The sequence below is a fragment of the Triplophysa rosa genome, linkage group LG9, assembly GCF_024868665.1.
Source record: "Triplophysa rosa linkage group LG9, Trosa_1v2, whole genome shotgun sequence".
Taxonomy (NCBI): Eukaryota; Metazoa; Chordata; class Actinopteri; order Cypriniformes; family Nemacheilidae; genus Triplophysa; species Triplophysa rosa.
This window is the reverse complement of record NC_079898.1, coordinates 15,793,725-15,814,647: the sequence shown is the minus strand read 5'-3', so window position 1 is coordinate 15,814,647 and position 20,923 is coordinate 15,793,725. Positions and strand designations below refer to the sequence as shown.

Genomic DNA, 20,923 nt, shown 5'->3' with positions numbered 1-20,923 from the left:
CTTACATTTTTTGTTGAGGTAAGTACACTTTGAAGTACACACTGAGTGGACTAGTTAGGTAGTTTTTAAACTACTTGTATTTTGTGTTATAAATAGAGCATATGTTTGGTCAGAATTGAACTGTGACTGATACAGTATGGGAACTGCAAATAAGAACTGAATGGAAGATTCTTATCTCCCTGTCCCTGGCCCACCACACTACCCTCCCCTCCACCTTTCAGAATAAGTATTTTATTACAATAGCCAAAGTGGCCATCATAACAGTTTAAATTCACAATTTTGAAAGCTGATAAAGAAAGCATTGATAATACAATATCACAATATTATACCATATCATTTATTAAAGGCAATAGTACACATTTTCTGTAAATGAGCCATACCTATCTCTGAAAGCAGGATTCTTGCTTTTTGTCCAATTTAGTTAATTTCATTATTTTTATATTCAATCATCAAATTTATTCCATTTAAGTTGGGACCATATTTTTGCTGTGCCAGAGTTATTATAGTTTTAAGTTTTATTTAGTTTTATTAATATTTTAAATGAGCTTTTATTTTGAGATTTTAGCAATTTTGGTATATGCTTTTGTCATTTTATAATTTATTTGTTTATTTTTAATGTTGATAGTTAAGATGAATTAATTTTGTGTTTAAGTTTATTATTATAATTTGTTCCGTGGCAACATTTCATTTTTTTCGTTTAGGTCAGGTTTTCCAATCATTTTTAGGCCAGTATTTTATTTGATTTCAATGAACAGAAGCGTTTTCAAAGTTTTAATTTGAGTAAACTAAAATAACCTTGGTTAAAACTAGACAGAGGATTTTCGGTTCCCAGAATCCTTTGCATCACAATCCCTTGTGGCAGAACGCTTTTATTTTGAAGTTCCACGGCTGAAAGTGGACATAACATGTGTTTGTATTGTGCTTCCTCTTTCATTGCCCCGTGGCGCTCGGTTCTCACGTTTGTTATGCTCGGCACGCTATTTAACGGTCGCAAAAAAAAACAGTTAATAAAAGCCACACCTAATCACAACTGTCAAGGTAAGTGTTACGCATTGTTGCGTGTGATTTATTCCGCTACATAACCCTGAGCCGTGATGGTTTACCTCGCAAATTTCTAACAATTTGCAAGAACAGTTTGACGTTGTCTTTTCAGCCAAATGTGGGTCTCATCAGTTTAATAGCTCTCGTTTAGCAGTAAAACTGCTTTTTTATTTGAAAAGAAGCCTATTGTTTTTTTTAACTAAATAAGTAGTTGGTAGATCATTTACCAATAAACAGTTTGAAAGTTACTAATCTAAATAAATGCAATTGTCTTTTTCTAGTAAAATTGTCGATATATTTGCACATGATCAATTCAATTCAATTTTATTTATATAGCGCTTTTCACAATGTGCATTGTTCCAAAGCAGCTTTACAGGAGCAAATAAGAAAAACACAGAAAGGTAAAACACAGAGCAGTGCATGGTGTTTATAGACCAAGCAAGATCATTCTAATAAATAATATCTAATGAATGAATAAATAAATAAATGCAGTCTCCCGGTGAGCAAGCCAACACTGCACTGCTGTGGCGAGGAACCCAAACTCCAATGATGAATAAATGGAGAAAACAAAACCTCGGGAGAGGTTTTTGGTTAAATCCTATTGGTTAAATATGACTTTACTGACTTTTATAATAAATGTATGTATTGTTCATTTATTAACTATTTAATATGATTCGATCTTTTGAAAGGAAGAAGATCATGCAGGTGTGATGGCAGGTTGTCAACTTTATTTTGGCGTTCCAGAGAAATCTGAGCAAACTGAAATATTGTAGTGTATGAAGAACCTGATCAGAAGAGAAATGTGACACTCCTGCCCTCTCAGTTTGCACTTCACTTCTGTGAAAGATCTCATCCCTCCTAAAAGTTACATATCGACAGGTTGGGAATGCAAATGTGTGGCCATTAAAAGCACCCCTGCCTCTCAGATATGCCCAGACGAGGGCTTCCTCTGCAGGGGCGGGCGCGCTGGCTGCTACTTGGTATATTCCTGCTCTTGGTATTCCTGCTTTTTGCGTACCTGCTGGAGTGCACCCCACCTGCGGATGTGAGTCAGGTACTGCCTGGCCTGGGAGGAGAGCCTTATGGAAAGGAATATTACCAAGCCCTTTTGCAGGAGCAGGAAGAGCGCCACCACAGCCGAGCAGCCAGCCTCAAAAGGCAAATTGCGCAGCTCAAACAAGAACTTCAAGAGATGAGCGACAAACTGAGGGTCCTTCAAGAAAAAAAGGAGAGCCCGGGGCCGCAGAGTCTCATTGATGGCAGAGATCAAGAGCCTGGTGACCTTTTGGAGTACCTGCATTCACAGATCGACAAGGCGGAGGTGAACACGGGTGCCAGGTTGCCGAGCGAGTACGCCCTCGTACCCTTTGAGGGCTTCACGACTACTAAGGTCTACCAACTTGAGATGGGCCTGACGCGTCATCCGGAGGAGAAGCCTGTGCGGAAGGACCGCCGGGACGAGCTGGTGGAGGTGATAGAGGCGGGGTTGGATATTATTAATAACCCGGAGGAAGAAGACGGACAGGAGGAAAACATCCCCATGCACAGGCAGACATTCACCGAAAGCCATTTTTTTGAGGGTTAGTTGCTTGGATAAAGCATCCTTTACTTTGTGCACCGTAGGTCATTGACACGAACGTGGCGCAATTTCAACGTTGTGTGCGCTTAACACTTCTTGTTTGTATATGAGGTGAGGATAAAAAAGATGAAGGTGTAAACTTTGCACATTAACTCGAGCTGCTCTCTTGTGTACTTGCTATTCTTGGCAGGTCTCTACAGAACAGAGAGGGACAAAGGCACACTGTATGAGCTCTACTTCGCTAAAGAGAATTCTCACGAGTACCGTCACGTCACCCTTTTCCGTCCGTTTGGGCCCCTGATGAAAGTGAGAAGCACAGCTGTAGATATCGCCAGCACTGTTATTAACATCATAGTGCCGCTGTCAGGCCGGACTGAGGCCTTTGTTCAGTTCTTGCTCAACTTCAGGTGAGAAGGTCACTCTAGTAAGTCAGTGCTGCTCCTTTCAGAAAGTATGCAGAGTTTCAGGGTAACGTTTTCAGAGCGTGCTGGCAATGTTTTGGGATTCTTCCTTGGAATGTCTGTTTCTTTGTTCTCATGCATGCTGCACAACCTGTAGTTTAACTTCTACAGTATGTATAGACAGCAGCATGGCCAGATGTTGCACTGTTTTACAAGGACACTTTCAGTACGGTTTCCCATTTGAGTGCTGCACATATTTTTTGGGATTGTTTAGGTTTGTTCAATTTAGTAGTTGAAAAGTTATTTGTATGTGGTTTGGCACTCAGGTTCTGTTTTCCGTCTGCAGGGAAGTTTGTATACAGCAGGACAGACGGGTACATCTCACAGTGGTGTACTTTGGGCGAGAGGGATTGCAGGAGGTGAAGGAATCTTTACGGAAAATGTCCAGGTTTGAGCTGCAATATGCTGTTAACTTATTATATACTGTAGCTTTAAATGAATAATTCTCTGAAAATAAAATTCTCCATTTGCTCAACCTCATTCCATCCTAGTCATAGATGTATTAAATAAAATCCTGGCTATACCTAGCTTTGTAATATTGTACAATATTCTGGCAAAAACGGGCAAATCTCAATTTGTGTTCTACTCTGTAATTCATTGCGGTTAAAGGGATGGTTCACCCAAAAATGAAAATTCTGTCATCATTTACTCACCTTTGAGTTGTTCCAAATCTGTATAAATGTCTTTGTTCTGATGAACACAGAGACAGATATTTGGAGGAATGCTTGTAACCAAACAGTTCTTGGACACCATTGACTATCATAGTAAGAAAAATTACTGTATGTAGGACAACAAACAGTTCTGGAGCACTTTTGACTACCATTGTCATTTTTCCTACTATGGTAGTCAATGGGGTCCAAGAGCTGTTTGGTTACAAGCATTCGTCCAAATATCTTTCTGTGTTCAACCAAAGAAATGTATACAGATTTGGAACAACTAGAGAGTGAGTAATTCATGACAGAAGTTTCATTTTTGGGTGAAGTATCCTTTTAAATCTATTTCAGTGAGGAAAACTTCAGTAACTACACTTTGATGCCTGTGGATGAGGAGTTTTCTCGTGGGCGTGGCCTAGACATCGGAGCTCACGCGTGGGAGAAGGGCGGTGACGTCTTGATGTTTTTCTGTGATGTTGACATCTACTTCACACTGGAATTTCTTAGTACCTGTCGTCTCAATACAGCTCCAGGTCTGTTACTTCAAAAACATTTTATGTTTATACTGTTAGTTTGTTTATGTTTAACGTATGACTTGTCTTCGTGAATGTCATTTTTGTTTTTCTCCTTGAAGGAAAGAGAGTTTTCTATCCTGTGGTGTTCAGTTTGTATAATCCAGCGATAGTTTATGGAAATCTTGAGTTGCCACCGCCCATTGAACATCAGCTGGTATGTAAGGTCTGGTTTTAATGATTCATTGAAGTCTTTAGTGACATGGCAAATAATACAACTGCTTGTTGTTTATAGATTCATAAAAAAGATGCTGGATTCTGGAGGGATTTTGGATTTGGTATGACGTGTCAGTATCGCTCAGACTTTCTCAGCATTGGTAAGTTAAAGATTGCTATCTAGGTTTTACGAGGCGAAAGTGATATATCGTTGCTGTCCTTCCAAAACCTTGGATGTCCAAATTTGCCTTTTTAGGAAATGGAAAAACATTGTACTTTTCGAATGATTAAATACTGTGTTGCCAAAGTTGACAAGCACTTTATAATACCTTTTATTGGTTAGATATTTGAAAAACCCATTGACAAACATAAAGGGTGAGGAATAATAATGATTTAAGGCAAAAAATTATAATCAGGAAATATGGAGATACGAGGTTTCAGAAGGAAAGCAGCAATATGGCTTTTTCGATGCAAATATAAAAATGTACAATGTATTAATGTATTATTGTTGTTCTTACTGACAGACGATAGTGTTATTTATTTTAAGTCTGTGTGCTCCAGGTTTCTTGTTTTAGATTCATAAAATGTCTCTATTCTAGGAGGGTTTGACCTAGAAGTGAAAGGATGGGGCGTGGAAGACGTCCACTTATACAGGAAGTACCTACGGAGTGACCTGATTGTAATACGCACCCCTGTGTCCGGCCTTTTCCACCTTTGGCATGAAAAGCTATGTGCTGATGAGCTGACCCCAGAACAGTACCGCATGTGCATCCAATCCAAAGCCATGAATGAGGCGTCACACTCTCATCTGGGCATGCTCGTGTTTAGGGAGGAGATCGAGAATCACCTTCGCAAGCAGGCTTATAAAACTCAGAGCAGACCAGCAGAATGAGTCAAGGAGCACAATTTATTTTGCTTGATAACTGCGATGCAGAAAAAGTCACTTTTCCACATTTGAAGTGTGCTTTATTCTTTGGACTGAGGTAAATCTGTGGATTACAGACAATCCTGTAACACCAAAGACTGCGGCGAATGGATGGTACTGATTGGTACTGTGTAAACCGTTTACATCTTTTAATGTACTTTGGTTTAAAGCCAGTTTAGGTGTTCTTCTGCATTGACTGTATATGTAAATAATGTCCTTTAGGAAACAAAGTGCTGAAAATGATTAAAAAGGCAGAGAGTTGTTTTTTATCATAAATGCAACATTGAGAAAATATGAATTACACTTTTTACTTTCTCTTTTTTTATTTTACAATGAATTGATAAAGCTATACATTACATTTGATATACAGGTACAATGTAAGACCTGTGAAAAAGGATCTAATGCAAATGCTTAAGATGTTTAAAGGGACAATCATTCACAGATGAATGTGGTTGAACTTGCAAACTTCAGGAATACAGATTGTTTGCTAGTGTCTCCGTTGGAGCAGTACATGCTCTTTTTTTTTTCCCCAAAACCTTTTTGCAGTTTGAGATAGCATGAGCCTGATATGCGTCTTTCTGCATGTGTCTTTTTTTTTTGCTGCTTGGTGCCATAGTATTCATTCAATATGATTCAGGGGTTACTCATACAGGCTTTTAACAACAGATGCTTTGGCCTCTGGAATGTTTAAATCTGCAGCATATAGAGATATTGAATATTTAAAAAAAAACACTTTGCAACCTAAAAGAACACGTTTTTCTGACTGAATGTGCCTCTAAGCTTCCAATGAGGATATTGTTAGGTACTGTTAACATTGGTAGATAAACAAACAACTGTGGCTATCAGCTGTAGAGCCCCAAACCAACCAGGATGTTGCAGTTGTTTAATTCCTAATTTTTTTAACAAATAAAATGAATACAATCAGCTATTTTGGACTTTGTCTGTACTCTTTATACAAATATTCTGCATTATAAAGGTACATACAGTGCACGATTGTCTTTATGATGGATTGTAAAAGCTTACAGGAGCACATTGCAGATGATGAACCTTATTTGATCCTCAGCACTGTACACAAAGATTCTAGTATGTGATTGTGCACAAAATATGGCCTGTTTAATGTCAATTCTCAAACAAGCAGGTGACACATAACTATGATCTTATGAGACAATTGAATAGATCAAAACGACATCTAAATAAACAAGTTTATTATGACATTTTCATACAGCATAAGTAATATATCATTTTCTACTCCATACTCTAAATTGTAAAGTTTCTGTTAATAGGGTGATTCACATTTAATTCCGTTCACATATGCACTCAAAACTTTTGGAGCTCTATAATTTAAACTACAAAAATGTTATTTCAAACCGTTGTGGTGGCATTGAAATCCACTATTTGACTTTCATTTCTTAATTTAAGACATATGGAATAATACAAGTGTATTTTACAACAGACTACCAGAAAGAAAACCAATAAAGCAAAAGAACAAAAAGTTTACTTGTCAGGACAGTCCACGTCAAAACTGTTTAAAATGTAGATTTTCCAAAGTAATTTGAGTTCTGATAACTTTGATTTAATGATCCATTATATCATCAATGCACCGGCTGATCGGGGTGTATGTTCATGGTCTTATAAATCTCCTTGAGAATGAGCAGAGCTGTATCTTCGGATTCCCTAAAGAAAAAGGCGAAAGATTCTGGTTTTAAAAAAAGAAAGTCACCACTACAATTCTAACAGTATTCTTATGGAAATAAGCTTTATACCACATACCAGTAACACAGGTGACTCTGGAGTGCAAACAGGTATTCGTTGAAGCTCTCGATGGGTTTCTCCTGTAGGACGTAGTCAATGCGGTTTCCTCCGTTCAGCAGGCCCACTTTGACTTGTGGCTCCTCTTCCTTTAGAGGCTCAAGACTCTCAATGATCTTAAATGCTTCAACAAACATCTCATTTCAGTTCAGATCTGGACTTAGTTTAATGTGCAGTGTGCACAGTGAGAATGAAACTGAAATAGGATGTGCATTGTGGATATTGCTCAATCTTCAGACTCACCTTCCCCTTCTTTCTCCTCCTCTGCTTTGATTTGACTGGCCACCATGGCGAGCTGCTCATGCAGCTGAGTGGAAGATGTGTGCGCACGAGCGAATTCATTCAGTGTCTGCCAGGCGGACTTCAAGGAGCTGATGAAGCCATGCTTAAGGTCAGAGCCCATCCTGGACAAACTCTCCTTCAATTCTGGACACAAGACATGCATTCATGAAAAAACCAGAGCCATGAAAGTCAGAAAACTGTCTCTTATTAGAAGAATATTTGTATCCCTGTTTTAAATTACTATGGATTGCATTCACATTAAGGCTTTAAGGGTCTTAGTTTAGTGCATCTGACACTGCGACACATGCATAAAACACACCGAAATTCTCAAATACATACCGAGATGAAGTCTCTTTCTCCCTTTATGATGAGGGATCAGAACTGGGTCCAGTTCAATGTCTGGTAAGATCATGGGCTCAATCCTGTACGCAACTGGATCCAACTGAGAATAGCATCAAAAAGCATACGTTAATAACTTTCTACGCATGACGATATTTAGCAAAATACTAAAAATTTACTAAATGATTTATTATTCAATCTTAATTCACAAGATTTGATTTTTTGGTACACAGATCAAAAGCAGTGGATAACTTAAGACACCACATACTGGATGATAAATGTTGAAGAATCCTTTGCAGGTTGGAAGTTGGTAGAATTCCTCGATTTTCTCCACGCCACGTACTGTCAGAAACATTCCGATGGGAGAGCCAAGAGCAAAGAAACTCACTGGTTCAAAGTCCAGAGCATGATACACCACTGACACCTGGAGGAGAACATCATTTATTCAAGATCACAGAGCACAACCATATATTCCACTGCACCCTATCCAGACTCGACACAAGATTCAAACGGCAAGCAATTTGTCTCCACACAAAATGTAAAAACATAAACAGCCAACTCACCTGTCCAGTGCCTATTTCAAAATAATTGTAATTGACATGGACGGAGGACATGCGCCTTCCCACTGGCAGCTTGCTGTTGGCAGGATCTGGTGTGGGCTCTGTTTGAAGGGAAGCTGGTGTCTCTTTAGGTTCCTCTTTCGCTACAGTTTTCTCCGTCGCAGCCTGCCGTGTCGCCTGATGAGTAACGGACATGTTTTAAAAACACTGGAGGGTAAAAAGCGTTACTACCATCTGCAATATAAAGCGAACGGAATATTTGCCTGTTTTGCCGACTTCTCCTTGACAAACTTGGCCAGTTTTTTACGTGGTCCCAGAGGAATACCCATTTCCTTCAGATCATCGACCGTGCACATGAGCTGCAAAGACAAATGGAGAAATAAGAGTGCCGGGATGCTTTTATAATGGAAGTAAAATAAAACAAAGTTTTAAAAAATGCTCTTACTAGAGACTCAACATCAATCTTTTCGGTTTCAAAGATGCGCAGGTATTCAGACAATCCCAACGTCTCCAAAACAGATGACAGGTCACCAATCTCCTCTTCGTCCTCTTTTGATTCTTCTTCAACAGCCGCTACAGGAGTCACTTCATTGTTCTGTATGACAGGACTCACCTGACACAATTAAAAACATACACAGACATGTTTTTACATCAATTTCTAACAATGCCAGTCAGAACAAGTTACATTTTAAACCTAGTAGTTCAAGTTATGTGAAGCATCTAAAAGCTCTGATACCTGCTTCTCATTAAGCTGAGCATTCCCATTGGTTACTGGACCTGATAAAGATGACCCAATCTTCTGATTTGACAGCAAATCAAAAAGTATCAAAGAGCCTATGGATTAGAACGGTAATCAATTAAAACATCTTAATCATGTATCTATTTATCAGTGCTAAAGTACAGTACAAAAAAGGACAGGATTCTGACCTAAACTGTGTCCGGCCAAAGACACCTTCCCTTTAAAGTCTGGGTTTCTCTGCATAAATAGTGCATGGAGGCGGTTGATCTCAAAAGCCACTGTGTCCATAATAGTCTGGCAGTAGGTAGGGCTGTTATAGAAGAGCACATCTAATAGCGTTTCATTAGTGAAGTGACGCAGGCGACCGGTGCTGGGCAGGGTAATCTTCTTTATCCGCCTAAATGAAAGAATTGAACCTTTTTAAGACAAGATGTGATCATTTTTGTGAAGAATTGTACCGTGCTTACAGTAACACTGGAATGGGTCTGTGTGTTATGAATGTTACCTGTCAACTCCTGTAGCGTCACCATGCAGAGCTGTGTGCCAGTGCACGGGCAGAAACTCCACACGACTAATGGCATGATCATCCCGGGCCCGCTTAAAATGACTCTGCAACAACTTCAAAGACACGTTGCGGAAGTCATCCACTGTGAACACAAACAAGCAATTTCATTAGCAATATATATTGTGTCCAGGCTTTATTAACAGAAAGAATACAGCTCCAAATGAAAGCTTTGTCCGCATTAGTGTTTTTGTATTTGAAGGCATTAAGGCTTAATGCACAAAAGCAAAGCAGTTGGTTTAAAGTTGTGCGTTTATTAGCTGGCTTGAGTAACGTACCACACTCCACTACGCTCCTAAACCTCAGGTCACAGACAGGCCCGATGCCATGCACCATAAACACCAGATGATCCACCGGAGGCATCTCACCTAGGGAGGAAAGGACAATATTCTTTAGCCACAATATGCACTCACAAAAAAAAAGAAAAAACATGCAAATGACAAATAGCTGCATTTATAGATGTTAAAATAAAACAGCCACGGATCATTCAAATGAGGTATGAGGTCTAAATTCTTACCATCAGGAACTTCATCGTGATCATCGTCCACACCCCTCTTGACCACTCGAGGTCGAGTCTGACCGTCTTGTGTTGTACCCCACTCATCAGGCATCGCTGACGACTGAAACTGAACAATCACCTGAGAAGGAACCAATCAGATTTAAGCAACAAGGAACAAAGTGTGCACCATTCACATCCAGCATCATTAAGTCCATAGGTTTCTTGAAAGCATTTGAAGAGTTTGTTTCCAAAATGAGATAACTCTGTTTTTAAAATTGTTCAAAAATCATGTTTTTATTGTGTTAGTTAGCTGTATTTTTTAGTTATTATGGCCAACTGAAGTTTGATTGATATTAATTGGAATGCACAATAAAAAAACATGATTTTTGAAAAAGATTAAAAAAGGAGTTCTCTCATATTGGAACCAAACTCTACATTTGAAGATGTCATACCTTTGGATTGTGCATTACGATGGTTTCTCCAGATGGGAATTCCAGTCTGCGATGCCACTGATTAGTAGTAACAGCTTTCTTATATTCTGCCTGTTAAATGCAACAAAAATACACCTGAACTTCTGTAAAAACTCAATCAAATCAAATAAATCAATATCTATTATTGAATGAATAAATAACCAAAAAATGACTTGATCAAACAACGTTAGCTGAAAAACGGTGTAGAAAAGGCACAGCATACGATTTTGTAGTTGTGGATGAATTGTGGTAGAAAAACACAAACCTCCAGCTTGTCACTAAATTCTTCCGAATAGGGGATGAAGCGACTGTCTGTGTCTCCTTTATAGAACCACGTACACCGGCGGACCTCGGTGGGCTCTTCCTCCCAGTACACGGATGTCCGTGTGCGATCGTAAAGCTGCACATCATATCGGCCTCCATCAGTACACAACATCACATTCTCTGGATCTGGCTGAACTGCAGAAATAGATTACACAATGGATGTCAGTCATTGTCAGACTGTTTTGTGAGCACATTCTTGGCATACATACAAAAACACTTTTACACAGTACTTCTTAAACAAATTAGGTTACAACGACAGAAGACCCATGGGTATCCTAAAGTGAACCGCAGGTTTTATATGTCAAAGCCAAAAAAACTATAATATGACAATATTGACAGCACCTCAAACAATTATTCCAGTTATTGCCTTTAAAAATCGATCCAACTTTACCCGAGTTGAAAGTCTCTTCCAGGTGAATGGAATCCAGAATACTAAATGGAAGCCAGACCATTTTCGATTCCACTTGTTTGCAGTAGAACCAGTGAGGTTGAACAGGTTCATAAACATTATATGTATATGGCATCATAGGGTTGGCAGGGACCACAGGCCCAGCTAAACTGTTTGCTGCAGGGGGAGGTGGAAGCTGTGTTGGGGGAGCCTGGAAAACAGCATTACAACATTAGATAGAAACACCTTTTAGTTCAGTCTCCAGCAAAACCAACACAAATGACATAAGAGCAGAAAAAGACAACAAACCTTCGAAAACGCTGTTGGTGAAGTCTGGAATGAAGGAGCAGGTGTTGCCTGAGAGTAGGGGTTTAGATGCTGGGGCGTGTGGCAAGGGGGCTGCTGCTGTAATTCAGGAGCCATGATGTAGGGACTTGCTTTGCTACTGGCAGCGGTGTGACGGTATGGATTATAGGACAGCTGGGTGCTCTGGGGAGGTGGAGGAGTTGGTGTGCTATGTGGGGGGGTGTATGTGCCCATAGAGGTTTGACTAATAACACTGCCGCACTGCTGAGCGGGGTTCATGTGAGATATAGGTGGGTTTATAGGCAGACTAGTAGAAACGGACGCAGGAGACGGCCCTGTTGTTGACGGAGTGGCAGTGGGCGCTGGAAGCGGGCATGGCTGTTGCCCGATGGAGGCAAACGGGTCACTGCTGGTGGTGTTGCTGGGGAAGTAGTTGAACGTGGATGGCTGAAGAGCGGCTGATGACGTCTGACCAAGGAAACTGTCTTCTTCTCCAACTTCGCTGACATCATCTTTAACACGGATGATGTTAAGAAAGAGCACAGAATAATGGTTATAATGGGAATTGTACTAGTTTTAATGTAAACTATAATGGTGTTTTTTGGGTCCCTACTGGTAATGTGTTGGGAACCGATACAATGGTAAGTGAAATGAAAACCATTACAATGTCCCTCTCTCTTTTTTTAGTTGCTATCAAATAATCAATTACTATCAGTTTGTCATGTAAAACAACGCACATTGACAACACGATAGTATCTGCGTTCACATTATTTCACAATAAAGTAATTAGACGAGTATAAGACAGCTGCTGAAAAAACAAAGATCTCAGTGTTGGAACCAGAGACAGGCTAACAGCCCTAGCCACTGAAGCAGATTTATAATCTCACCTCCTGATAAAACCGCAGGACCAGTGGCCTGACTGACAGGAATGAAAGGCAGGCTGAAGTTAAACTCCGGGGCGGCTGAAAATAGCAGATTTGCGCTGCTACTGGGGGTGTTATTGGCTTTCCTATCAGCCATTTTCGATGAGATATTACACGTAGCTTGTTCTCCCGGTCGGAACCGCTTCCGGGTTCGTCACGGTACAGATAACGCGATGCTCTGAATTTCACAAATCTTCACGTCATTGACTGTCTGAATTGTCCGTACGATGATCTAGTCTAAGGCCTGGCATATGATATAGAGGTTTATGAGAAGTGCGTCACCACAATGTTGACGTACCAAGGCAAAAGTAATCTATCGAGCAAAGTTCAACGACTGACTAATTCGATAGTTTTGTTCTTTATCAAAACGATTGTGACCCTAAATGTAAAAAAGAAATACGTGCGTTTACTTAAAATACTAAACACATTCCAAGTGACTGTTAGGATTTAAAATGACTTACTTACTTCATAAGAACATTATCTGTTTTTTGTCGTTGAGACCTTGTACGTTGTTTCCAGAAAAGTTGCGACCAATTAATACATTGTTTGCTGTCTGAAACAATGTAATATGTGTACAGTATGCCTGCTTTATAGATAATAAATATTACATTGTAAAAAATACACAAATATAGTAAAACTATTTGGCATAAGGGAATGTCGCTGTTACTTTCTGTTACAATCTGCAAATATCGGTAAACTACTATCCAGCCTACGCAAAGGCGCCGGGGTCATGTGGTAGTTTTTCATGACGCAATTTTCCCGCCACGGTGTATTGTGCGGCGCTGTCTACGGAACGTGCTTGTATTACATGTCAAAGGCACATTCGTTTTAACTTTTCTTTGTTTATTAATCTTGCAGCGATGCCTACAGTTGACGATTGGATTAACAACCCACTGGGTGTTGTTGATGGAGTGTTTGGTAAGACGCAATGGTTAAAATTTCTTCTTTTTCATGTAGTATGTGTACAAGTTAACAGAGCACATGACCAGCATGACTTATTTCGTTTGTTCATGAAACTAATAGCTCAGTTTTAAAGTTAAAGGACATCATTTTCATACAACTTTCTGTTTATAACCACGACATAACTATTTGTCAACGATGTTACCTAATATGATGTATAAAGTACTGTTTCTAATATGCTTAATGTCCCTTCAGCCCAGAGTAACTCCAGTCCAGACTGGGAGAAGAAGGTGGTGGACTATTTCAAAGACAAACTGAAACTAAACGATACTCGCACCTGGGTAGTTATTCAAATCTGTTTATTTGTCTTGATATGATATTGACATATGAACAACCAACTCATTTTATGCTTTATACCCGGAAGTAGTAGATGAGTTAGCGCATGTTTACGGTAGAGGTTTGTTTTGACAGATAATATCAGGCAGTTAATCAGTAGCTCTGGCACACAAACACCTGTCCCGAGCAACGTCTAGCCTTATATTGTTTTATAAACATTAGAAGCCAAACTGCATTGTAATAAATAGTCAAAAATTATGAATCTGGGTGCTTACAGCTCATAAAAACTTTCTTCTGTTTGGTTATTTAGGTTCCATCGCTGAATGATGTTCCGCTGCATTACCTGAAGCCTAATAGCCTAGTGAAATTTCGATGCATGGTCCAGGATATGTTTGATCCAGAATTTTTTATGGGCGTGTATGAGATAAATGATCCTACGTCAAACACCAAAGTAAGTTGTTCCAACTTCTGTATAGTATAAACCCATTTTATCTCTATCAGTATTGCAACACAATGCACTGGCAGTTGTGTTTTAGACCAAGTGCCTGTTTATATCATTTCTATTCCCCTTACAGCTGGTGAAATGTGGAAAGTACAAAGATGTTACAGATTGTGGGGTAAGCAATCATTTGCAAAGTTAACCATTACACATACTACACAAACATGCATTTACAAACTACAAACTGAATGAAATAATTTTTTAGTTGAGATGACATAATAGTGATATGTTGTAAGCCATGGCTGAATAAACATCAACTGAACTTTTACGTCAGCAGGTGGACTTTAACTCAAGAAACACAGTGACATCAGAGAGACAGACTTTTTATTGTGTCCCAATCCCAGGAGAATCTCAGTGGGTCAAGGAAATATCCTTTACATAGATCTTCATCGTGTTTGCCATTCAGAATATTTAGTTTTTAAATGCTTGAGCTCAATTTATCACTGTCAGTTTCCATTTTTTGCTTGCTTTAAGTTCTTTAACAGATCAGAAACAGTTATGCAGGCACCAGTCAAGCACGTGTGGTGCCGTCCACTTCTTATGCCCCTAACCGGCATAAGCGCAGCTATGAGGAAGACGATGACATGGACACGTACCCACAAAAGATGAAAGATCTCAATCAAGGTTGGGCGGGGAAATTAATTTTCTAATGCAGTTTTAGTTATGAATGGCAAATGTAAACTGGTATTTATTGTGCAATTTGAGTATGTAGACATGTGTCTACATAAGTAGATATAATGGCTCATGTTCAATTTACAATTTGTCTTTGAGCAGGAGCACAAGGCTCTGCAAGTTCTTATCGCAACACGGAGTCAAAGCGACAGGAGACAGAAGCGCCCAATCAGAACTCTTCCCCTTCACACTGCACTTCCAGTCTGGATCTGAACTTCCCTTTGCCTGGGGAAAAGGGCCCAGCCTGCCTTGTTAAGGTTTAACTCTTAAATCGTCCTTCGTTTTAAAGATCCAATGAAGTTCATGAGTGTAGTTGTGTTTACTTTTTTCCTATTGGAGCAAAAAACATCAAGATGAGACATCAATATTTTTGTTCAGTAGTGTGCTACATCTATTTAGTAGTACACTAGATAACTGCTAAGTTAACAGGCATGAAGCAGCACCCACTAAAATTCATGTTTACTTTAATGGATTCTTTAAACTCGAATTTCTAAACTCACTCATTGAAATTGTTTGCTTTTTCTGTGTTTCACAGGATATCGTTTTTAATACAAGCTTTTTGGACTATAATCAAGTCGTCTTGAAGACATGTTTAAACTGTAATTTACTTGCAATAATATGGTAGTTTACAGCTTTAAATGGTTCCTACACTTAGACAGCCATCTCACATGTGTAATCTCTGTAATTGGCAGGTGTATGAAGACTGGGATAGTTTCAAACTGAATGATATGTTAGAAGTGTTTGGCGTCCTCTCCGTGGACCCTGCATTAAGTGTGATTGCAGATGAGAGGTAAGCGTCAATCATTTTTGGAAAATTACTTTTTTTTTTTTAGATTTTCAGTGTAATACAGTAATATCTGTCATACAAGCAGGGAGGCATCTTCACTGATGGACCCCACAGATAGCATGGAGACTATAGAGGAGCAGAGAGTCCACAGCCCACCAGCATCACTTGTACCACGACTGCACATGCTGTATGCCCAACCTCTAGTTCACAACAACCCATTACTGCCCTCTGGTGCCACAGAGGAGAAGGGAGATTGTAAGACTGCTCATGCATTCAATTGTTGTAGTTTGCGCCCAGCCTGAAGACGCTTTTACCGTGTATATGTATGCTGTCCTCAGATATAAGCAGTTTTCTCAGGGAACTTCCCGCAGTCAGAGCAGAGCTGCTGACTTACCTCACCCATCTCCTTCTGGGAGATTCACTCGCTGCAGAGTACCTCATTCTCCATCTCATCTCTAATGTGTAAGTTGCTTTATTCACCTCTGAATCAGCTTCATGTCTGAAGTGTGACTGTGCATAAACACTGTTTTCAAGTGTACTTTCCTTGTGTAATTTATCACTTTATAACTGTGCTTTGTTGTTACTTCCTAGTTGTCCGGTTAAAGCGTGAGACTTAAACCTTAACACCCTGCAACTCTTTAGATCACACAGCATAAGGTTTGCATGTCGTCTTTGTTGTAGGTATAGCAGACGCGATGTACTTCCTCTAGGCAAATTTTCCCTCAATCTCAGTGGCTGTCCTCATAGCTCTCCATACACAGAGCATCTCTACAAGGTCATCCAGTATCTAGTGCCATCTGTAAGTCTTCTAGTATATGCTTGTCTTGTGCAGTAGCTGTGCTTGATTCTATTGCATACATTTACTAGGGTTATGTATACCAAGTAAATATTTACAATACCGTTTCTTGCTAGTCATTCCGACTGTCTATGAGTCTGCATAATATGAACAACCAGCGGTTGGTGCCCCAGAAAGACTACACAGCTAATCGTCTGGTGAGTGGAACTCTTCAGCTGGCCAATAATACGTCGCTGTTTCTGGATGAGACCCAGCTGGAACAGGGCCAACTGGACACCACAGGTGAGAGCACTCATTTTAATGCAGAAGAGTAGAGTGACTGAGACACACATGTGCAGTAAATTTAACATCTGTCAGGAAGTGGTCGATTGTAACGTGGCACTTTATGTATAGTATCTTTTGAGGATGGACATTTTTAATGCAAAGACTGATTGAGACTTCATTGCTAAGTTTTATTCAATGCCTTACGTTTGTATCTTAAATGTAGTATTCAAAGCTTTGTCTCTTTGTTCTCGATGTAGGTGTGCGGAACATTACTGCATTGGGAAACCTAATCTCTTGGCAGAAGGTTGATTACGACTTCAACTACCATCAGATGGAATTCCCCTGCAATATTAACGTGATTATCACATCCGAGGGCCGATCCCTTCTCCCGGTATGGACATTAGGCCTGAGTCTCTTTAACTTGTTGTATTGTTCAATAAAATATTGCAAATATTAAGAATCAAGGGAGTGGCCTTCATAAGCAACTGAAAACAACTAGGGTCAAATGCTACTCTCAGGAGACTGGCATGAGGATGGGAGTTGTTTCCATCAGGCAGTTGTGAAGACTGCGTAATATTTCCATCACAGTTCACAGGGTTGTCGTCAGCCGTGGCTGGACTCTAATTGTGGCTTTGCTGTGAATCTAACAGCCTGTGGAATGTCCTGTGCTATTCCTGTGCTTCAGCTCTTTTGTTGTCATGGCTGCAGCTCTGCCACAAGGACATTAGAGGGAGTGGCCCGGACAGGCCATTTATTTAATGACTGCACAGTACTTTATAGTGTTACAAACTTCGAAAAGGCAACTCGGTAGATTTATTGGGGGATAGTTTCATGACATTACTATAAACGAGAACTCAACGGTGGTGTAAAAAAGATCAAAAGCACAATTGCTGTTTCCTAAAGAGATCTGTAACACTTTTTTCTCTCAGTCTGACTGTCAGGTCCACCTGCAGCCCACTCTGAATCCACCGATCCTTGAAGAGTATCTGAGTGCCGTACAGGTAGCACAGGTTCCATCTCTTCTCAACAAGTACCGAATCTACCTGAGCGTGGCCCGCACCCTCAATTACAGCATCTCAGATGAGATCACAAAGGTCAGATACACATTTGTTGGCATTTGTCTTTCCATGCATATATAGTGTATAAGTGTGGTATAGAAATAAATTGTCATAAATTTAATGCAATATATATTTTTTATATGTAGGCAGTAGAAGACGACTTTGTAGAAATGCGTAAAGATGACCCTCAGAGTATGTCTGCAGAAGACCTGCATATATTGCTGGTTGTTGCGAGGTAGGTTTCAGCTTGCCATTTTACAACTAATTGTATAATCCTGTTATGTAAACATTGTTTTTTAACCAAACAAAGTTGGTCTGAAATAACGTTTTATTTTACACTTTCAGGTTGCTGTCATTGAGTCATGGGCAGAACACTCTTTCCAGAGATGGCTGGATGAAAGCCAAGCAGCTAGAGGCCTTGAGAATGAGCAGAACACAAGAGCAGAAATGTGTGAATGGAAATGAGCCTTAAGATATGTTGCTATTTACAAATACTTCAAGAATTTCTTGTTTATATTTTGGGAAAGCGTTAAACGTGTTTTCATATGGTTTTGTACAGTTTTTTTTACTTCATTTTAAATATGCTGTAAAACCTTGGGTAAGTAGTTTTTGATGTTTGTTTTCATTTTTGAGTCATTGTATATTAACATTTATAAGCACATGCAGATGCATGACAAAGTATAACTGCCTTAATGCAAATATTTGCACTTCTGGCACAAGGGTATTAGAAAAAATAAAATCTTGAGAACTTCCATGTTGTAAGCCTGTATATGTCTGTAACATCAGGAGTGTTTTTTGTCACTCTTCCAGATACATTACTATTCATTTTCATGACTTTGAAATCTTTGAACAAACACATTTAATAGGTTTAAAGATGACACAGGCCTATACTCGCGTACTAATGTGGAATGTCTTGTAAGTGCAAAACCATCTCTGTCTTGCATTCCATGGCTTGCTTATGAGCCACAAATCTCTCACAATGTGTCTGAATGCAAAAAATGTATCGCAACATTATTTGTAGGGTATTAAAGAGGTCTTGTCTGAAAGGAATCTATTGTCACTGTAAGAAGAGGGAACCAGGACATGATTATCATTGGAAAATAAATAACCTTCATATCTTACTGTAATATCTTGGAGAATTTGTTAATATTGTAATAACTACTCGCAAAATAACGTTGTTTAATTAATGTGTAATCTTATCATATGATAACTAATGTTCAGAGGTTATTTAAAATGACATTGTTTTATTTAATTAAAAAGCCTCCCACACATCCCAGAACATTTTAAAATACAGCAGTTTACACAATTGTTAATGTTTAACAGGAAAATACTGGGGGAACAGGGTTGTGGATTTTTTTAATAAATACTCTACTTTGAAATAAATGCTAGGTTCCAAGGCTGGAAACAATGATGTGAATGTCATAGACACATTAAAAATTAAAGACCGTTAGACAAACGATATAACACAAGACATGTCAGTTAACTTACAAACGTGGAAAAAAACCCAGGGTGGATTCAAAAGCACTTTGTGACAAATGACTACACTTAAAACATTTGAGGAACAATGACAGGAACAGTGCAACTCTTGATGCATAGAAATAAAAATTTACACATACAAAACAAGAGGAATGTCTTTACATACTGATAAACCATGACTTTAGCATAAACCTCTGTTCAAAGCAAAGAATAGTTCAGTGCATGCCATGTTACATAGTTAAAAAAATAAAAACGTCAGTTCCCTGTTATCACTATTGAATAACAGCAATCATATATTGAAGCTCAGACAGTCCAAGCTAAGGTTATTAAAATGACGTACCAGCTCCAGGAATGTCTGAACGTGTATGCGTTTCAACAGCACTGGAGCAATGCGAGACAAAAAAGATGAATGTTTGCAAAACGTAACTGTGGTCCGCAGAACTGATCAGCCAGCCATTAAGGCTAATATGATTTTCTCATACACAAGAGCATCACAGTGTCTTATACAGGCCACTCAACCATTATCTAGTCACCCTTATGTTGTTTAAAACCTGTATGACTCTCTATCTGCGGAACACAAATGATTTGAAAAAGGTCTGTGATTTTGTGTCTATACGATGAAAGTCAACGGGGTCCAATGTTTGTTTACCAACATTCTTCAAAATATCTTCGAGTGTAGGTTTGAAATGACATGAGGATGAGTACATACATTATTTTTGGGTGAACTATCCACTTAAGGCTTAGAATAGGTAGGATTCCCTGGACATCCTCCAGCAAGGCTTGATGTTCTTTCTGCATCAAGAAAACACAGTAAAGCAGTTTTAAAGATGATCCTTATCACTTCTCTAAATTTAAACGGAATGACTTTCAGGCCAAAGGGACTTAACATTATCCAAGCAGAGTATAGATGCATATTATCTATGCTGCAGACAAAACATAAGTAACCTGACTTAAAATATAATTCTTTTGAAGGTAGACTTGTCAAAAACCTGAATATAATATATTTAGTAAGGCTTGCTCGTGCCATTTAAGAGTGCAAAAGTAGTTTGCTAAACAAGGGAACGTTAGAAATGTGTCAAACACTGTTTACAAACTGTGATTTTTACTTTGCCAGATTTACTTTATCTTTAAACACCAAATATTTTTAGGTTTTAACCAGTATTTGAAACATGCTCTCCTTTCCTACGGTTTTTACTCTTCGTAAAGAGCAGAGCATTTAAAGATAGCAACTGTTACATTATTCCACTGCATACGAATGAAAATAAATAAAATTAAGACATAAGCTTTATAATCTCAAAGAAATAAATATCGGTTTCATTTGACAGTTCACCTTAAAGTTGCACGTTTGCATCAAGAGCCCAAAAAACAGCCTGTGGCCTCTTTAGCCATGATTATAACCCTAAGAGCATGTAAATATAATTCTCTGTCTATAAACATTTAGAGAGTTGCTACAGTACTTACATATAATACTTACAGTTTGAATAATATAATCTGACCGTCTACACAACTACTCTGGACCTATTTTTATGACAAACACCACATTGAAG

At 39.0% G+C, this 20,923-nt stretch overlaps 3 protein-coding genes across 3 annotated transcripts; 2 read left to right on the top strand and 1 right to left on the bottom strand.

The window, feature by feature from the left end:
- The first annotated feature begins 911 nt into the window (after positions 1-911).
- Positions 912-6,466, top strand: csgalnact2 (chondroitin sulfate N-acetylgalactosaminyltransferase 2). The gene is made up of 8 exons (XM_057342363.1): positions 912-1,038; positions 1,731-2,621; positions 2,811-3,027; positions 3,368-3,469; positions 4,086-4,267; positions 4,369-4,463; positions 4,542-4,623; positions 5,062-6,466. The coding sequence occupies exons 2-8, from the start codon at positions 1,970-1,972 to the stop codon at positions 5,352-5,354; spliced, it is 1,623 nt and encodes a 540-aa protein (XP_057198346.1). The 5' UTR covers positions 912-1,038; positions 1,731-1,969; the 3' UTR covers positions 5,355-6,466.
- A 105-nt stretch (positions 6,467-6,571) lies between these two features.
- Positions 6,572-12,725, bottom strand: sec23ip (SEC23 interacting protein). The gene is made up of 18 exons (XM_057342362.1): positions 12,553-12,725; positions 11,669-12,177; positions 11,363-11,570; positions 10,913-11,106; positions 10,630-10,719; positions 10,196-10,316; positions 9,957-10,046; positions 9,622-9,763; positions 9,305-9,513; positions 9,114-9,211; positions 8,823-8,990; positions 8,641-8,736; positions 8,381-8,554; positions 8,086-8,241; positions 7,818-7,920; positions 7,440-7,622; positions 7,158-7,320; positions 6,572-7,061 (listed from the first exon to the last, which is right to left on the bottom strand). Exons 1-18 carry the CDS (start codon positions 12,683-12,685, stop codon positions 6,980-6,982), a joined length of 2,919 nt encoding a protein of 972 aa, XP_057198345.1. The 5' UTR covers positions 12,686-12,725; the 3' UTR covers positions 6,572-6,979.
- A 627-nt stretch (positions 12,726-13,352) lies between these two features.
- mcmbp (minichromosome maintenance complex binding protein) lies at positions 13,353-18,390 on the top strand. The gene is made up of 16 exons (XM_057341918.1): positions 13,353-13,506; positions 13,744-13,829; positions 14,135-14,275; positions 14,400-14,441; positions 14,601-14,681; positions 14,809-14,947; positions 15,098-15,252; positions 15,688-15,785; positions 15,868-16,037; positions 16,121-16,244; positions 16,464-16,581; positions 16,695-16,860; positions 17,100-17,233; positions 17,772-17,936; positions 18,047-18,135; positions 18,246-18,390. The coding sequence occupies exons 1-16, from the start codon at positions 13,449-13,451 to the stop codon at positions 18,370-18,372; spliced, it is 1,893 nt and encodes a 630-aa protein (XP_057197901.1). The 5' UTR covers positions 13,353-13,448; the 3' UTR covers positions 18,373-18,390.
- The last annotated feature ends 2,533 nt before the right edge of the window (positions 18,391-20,923 follow it).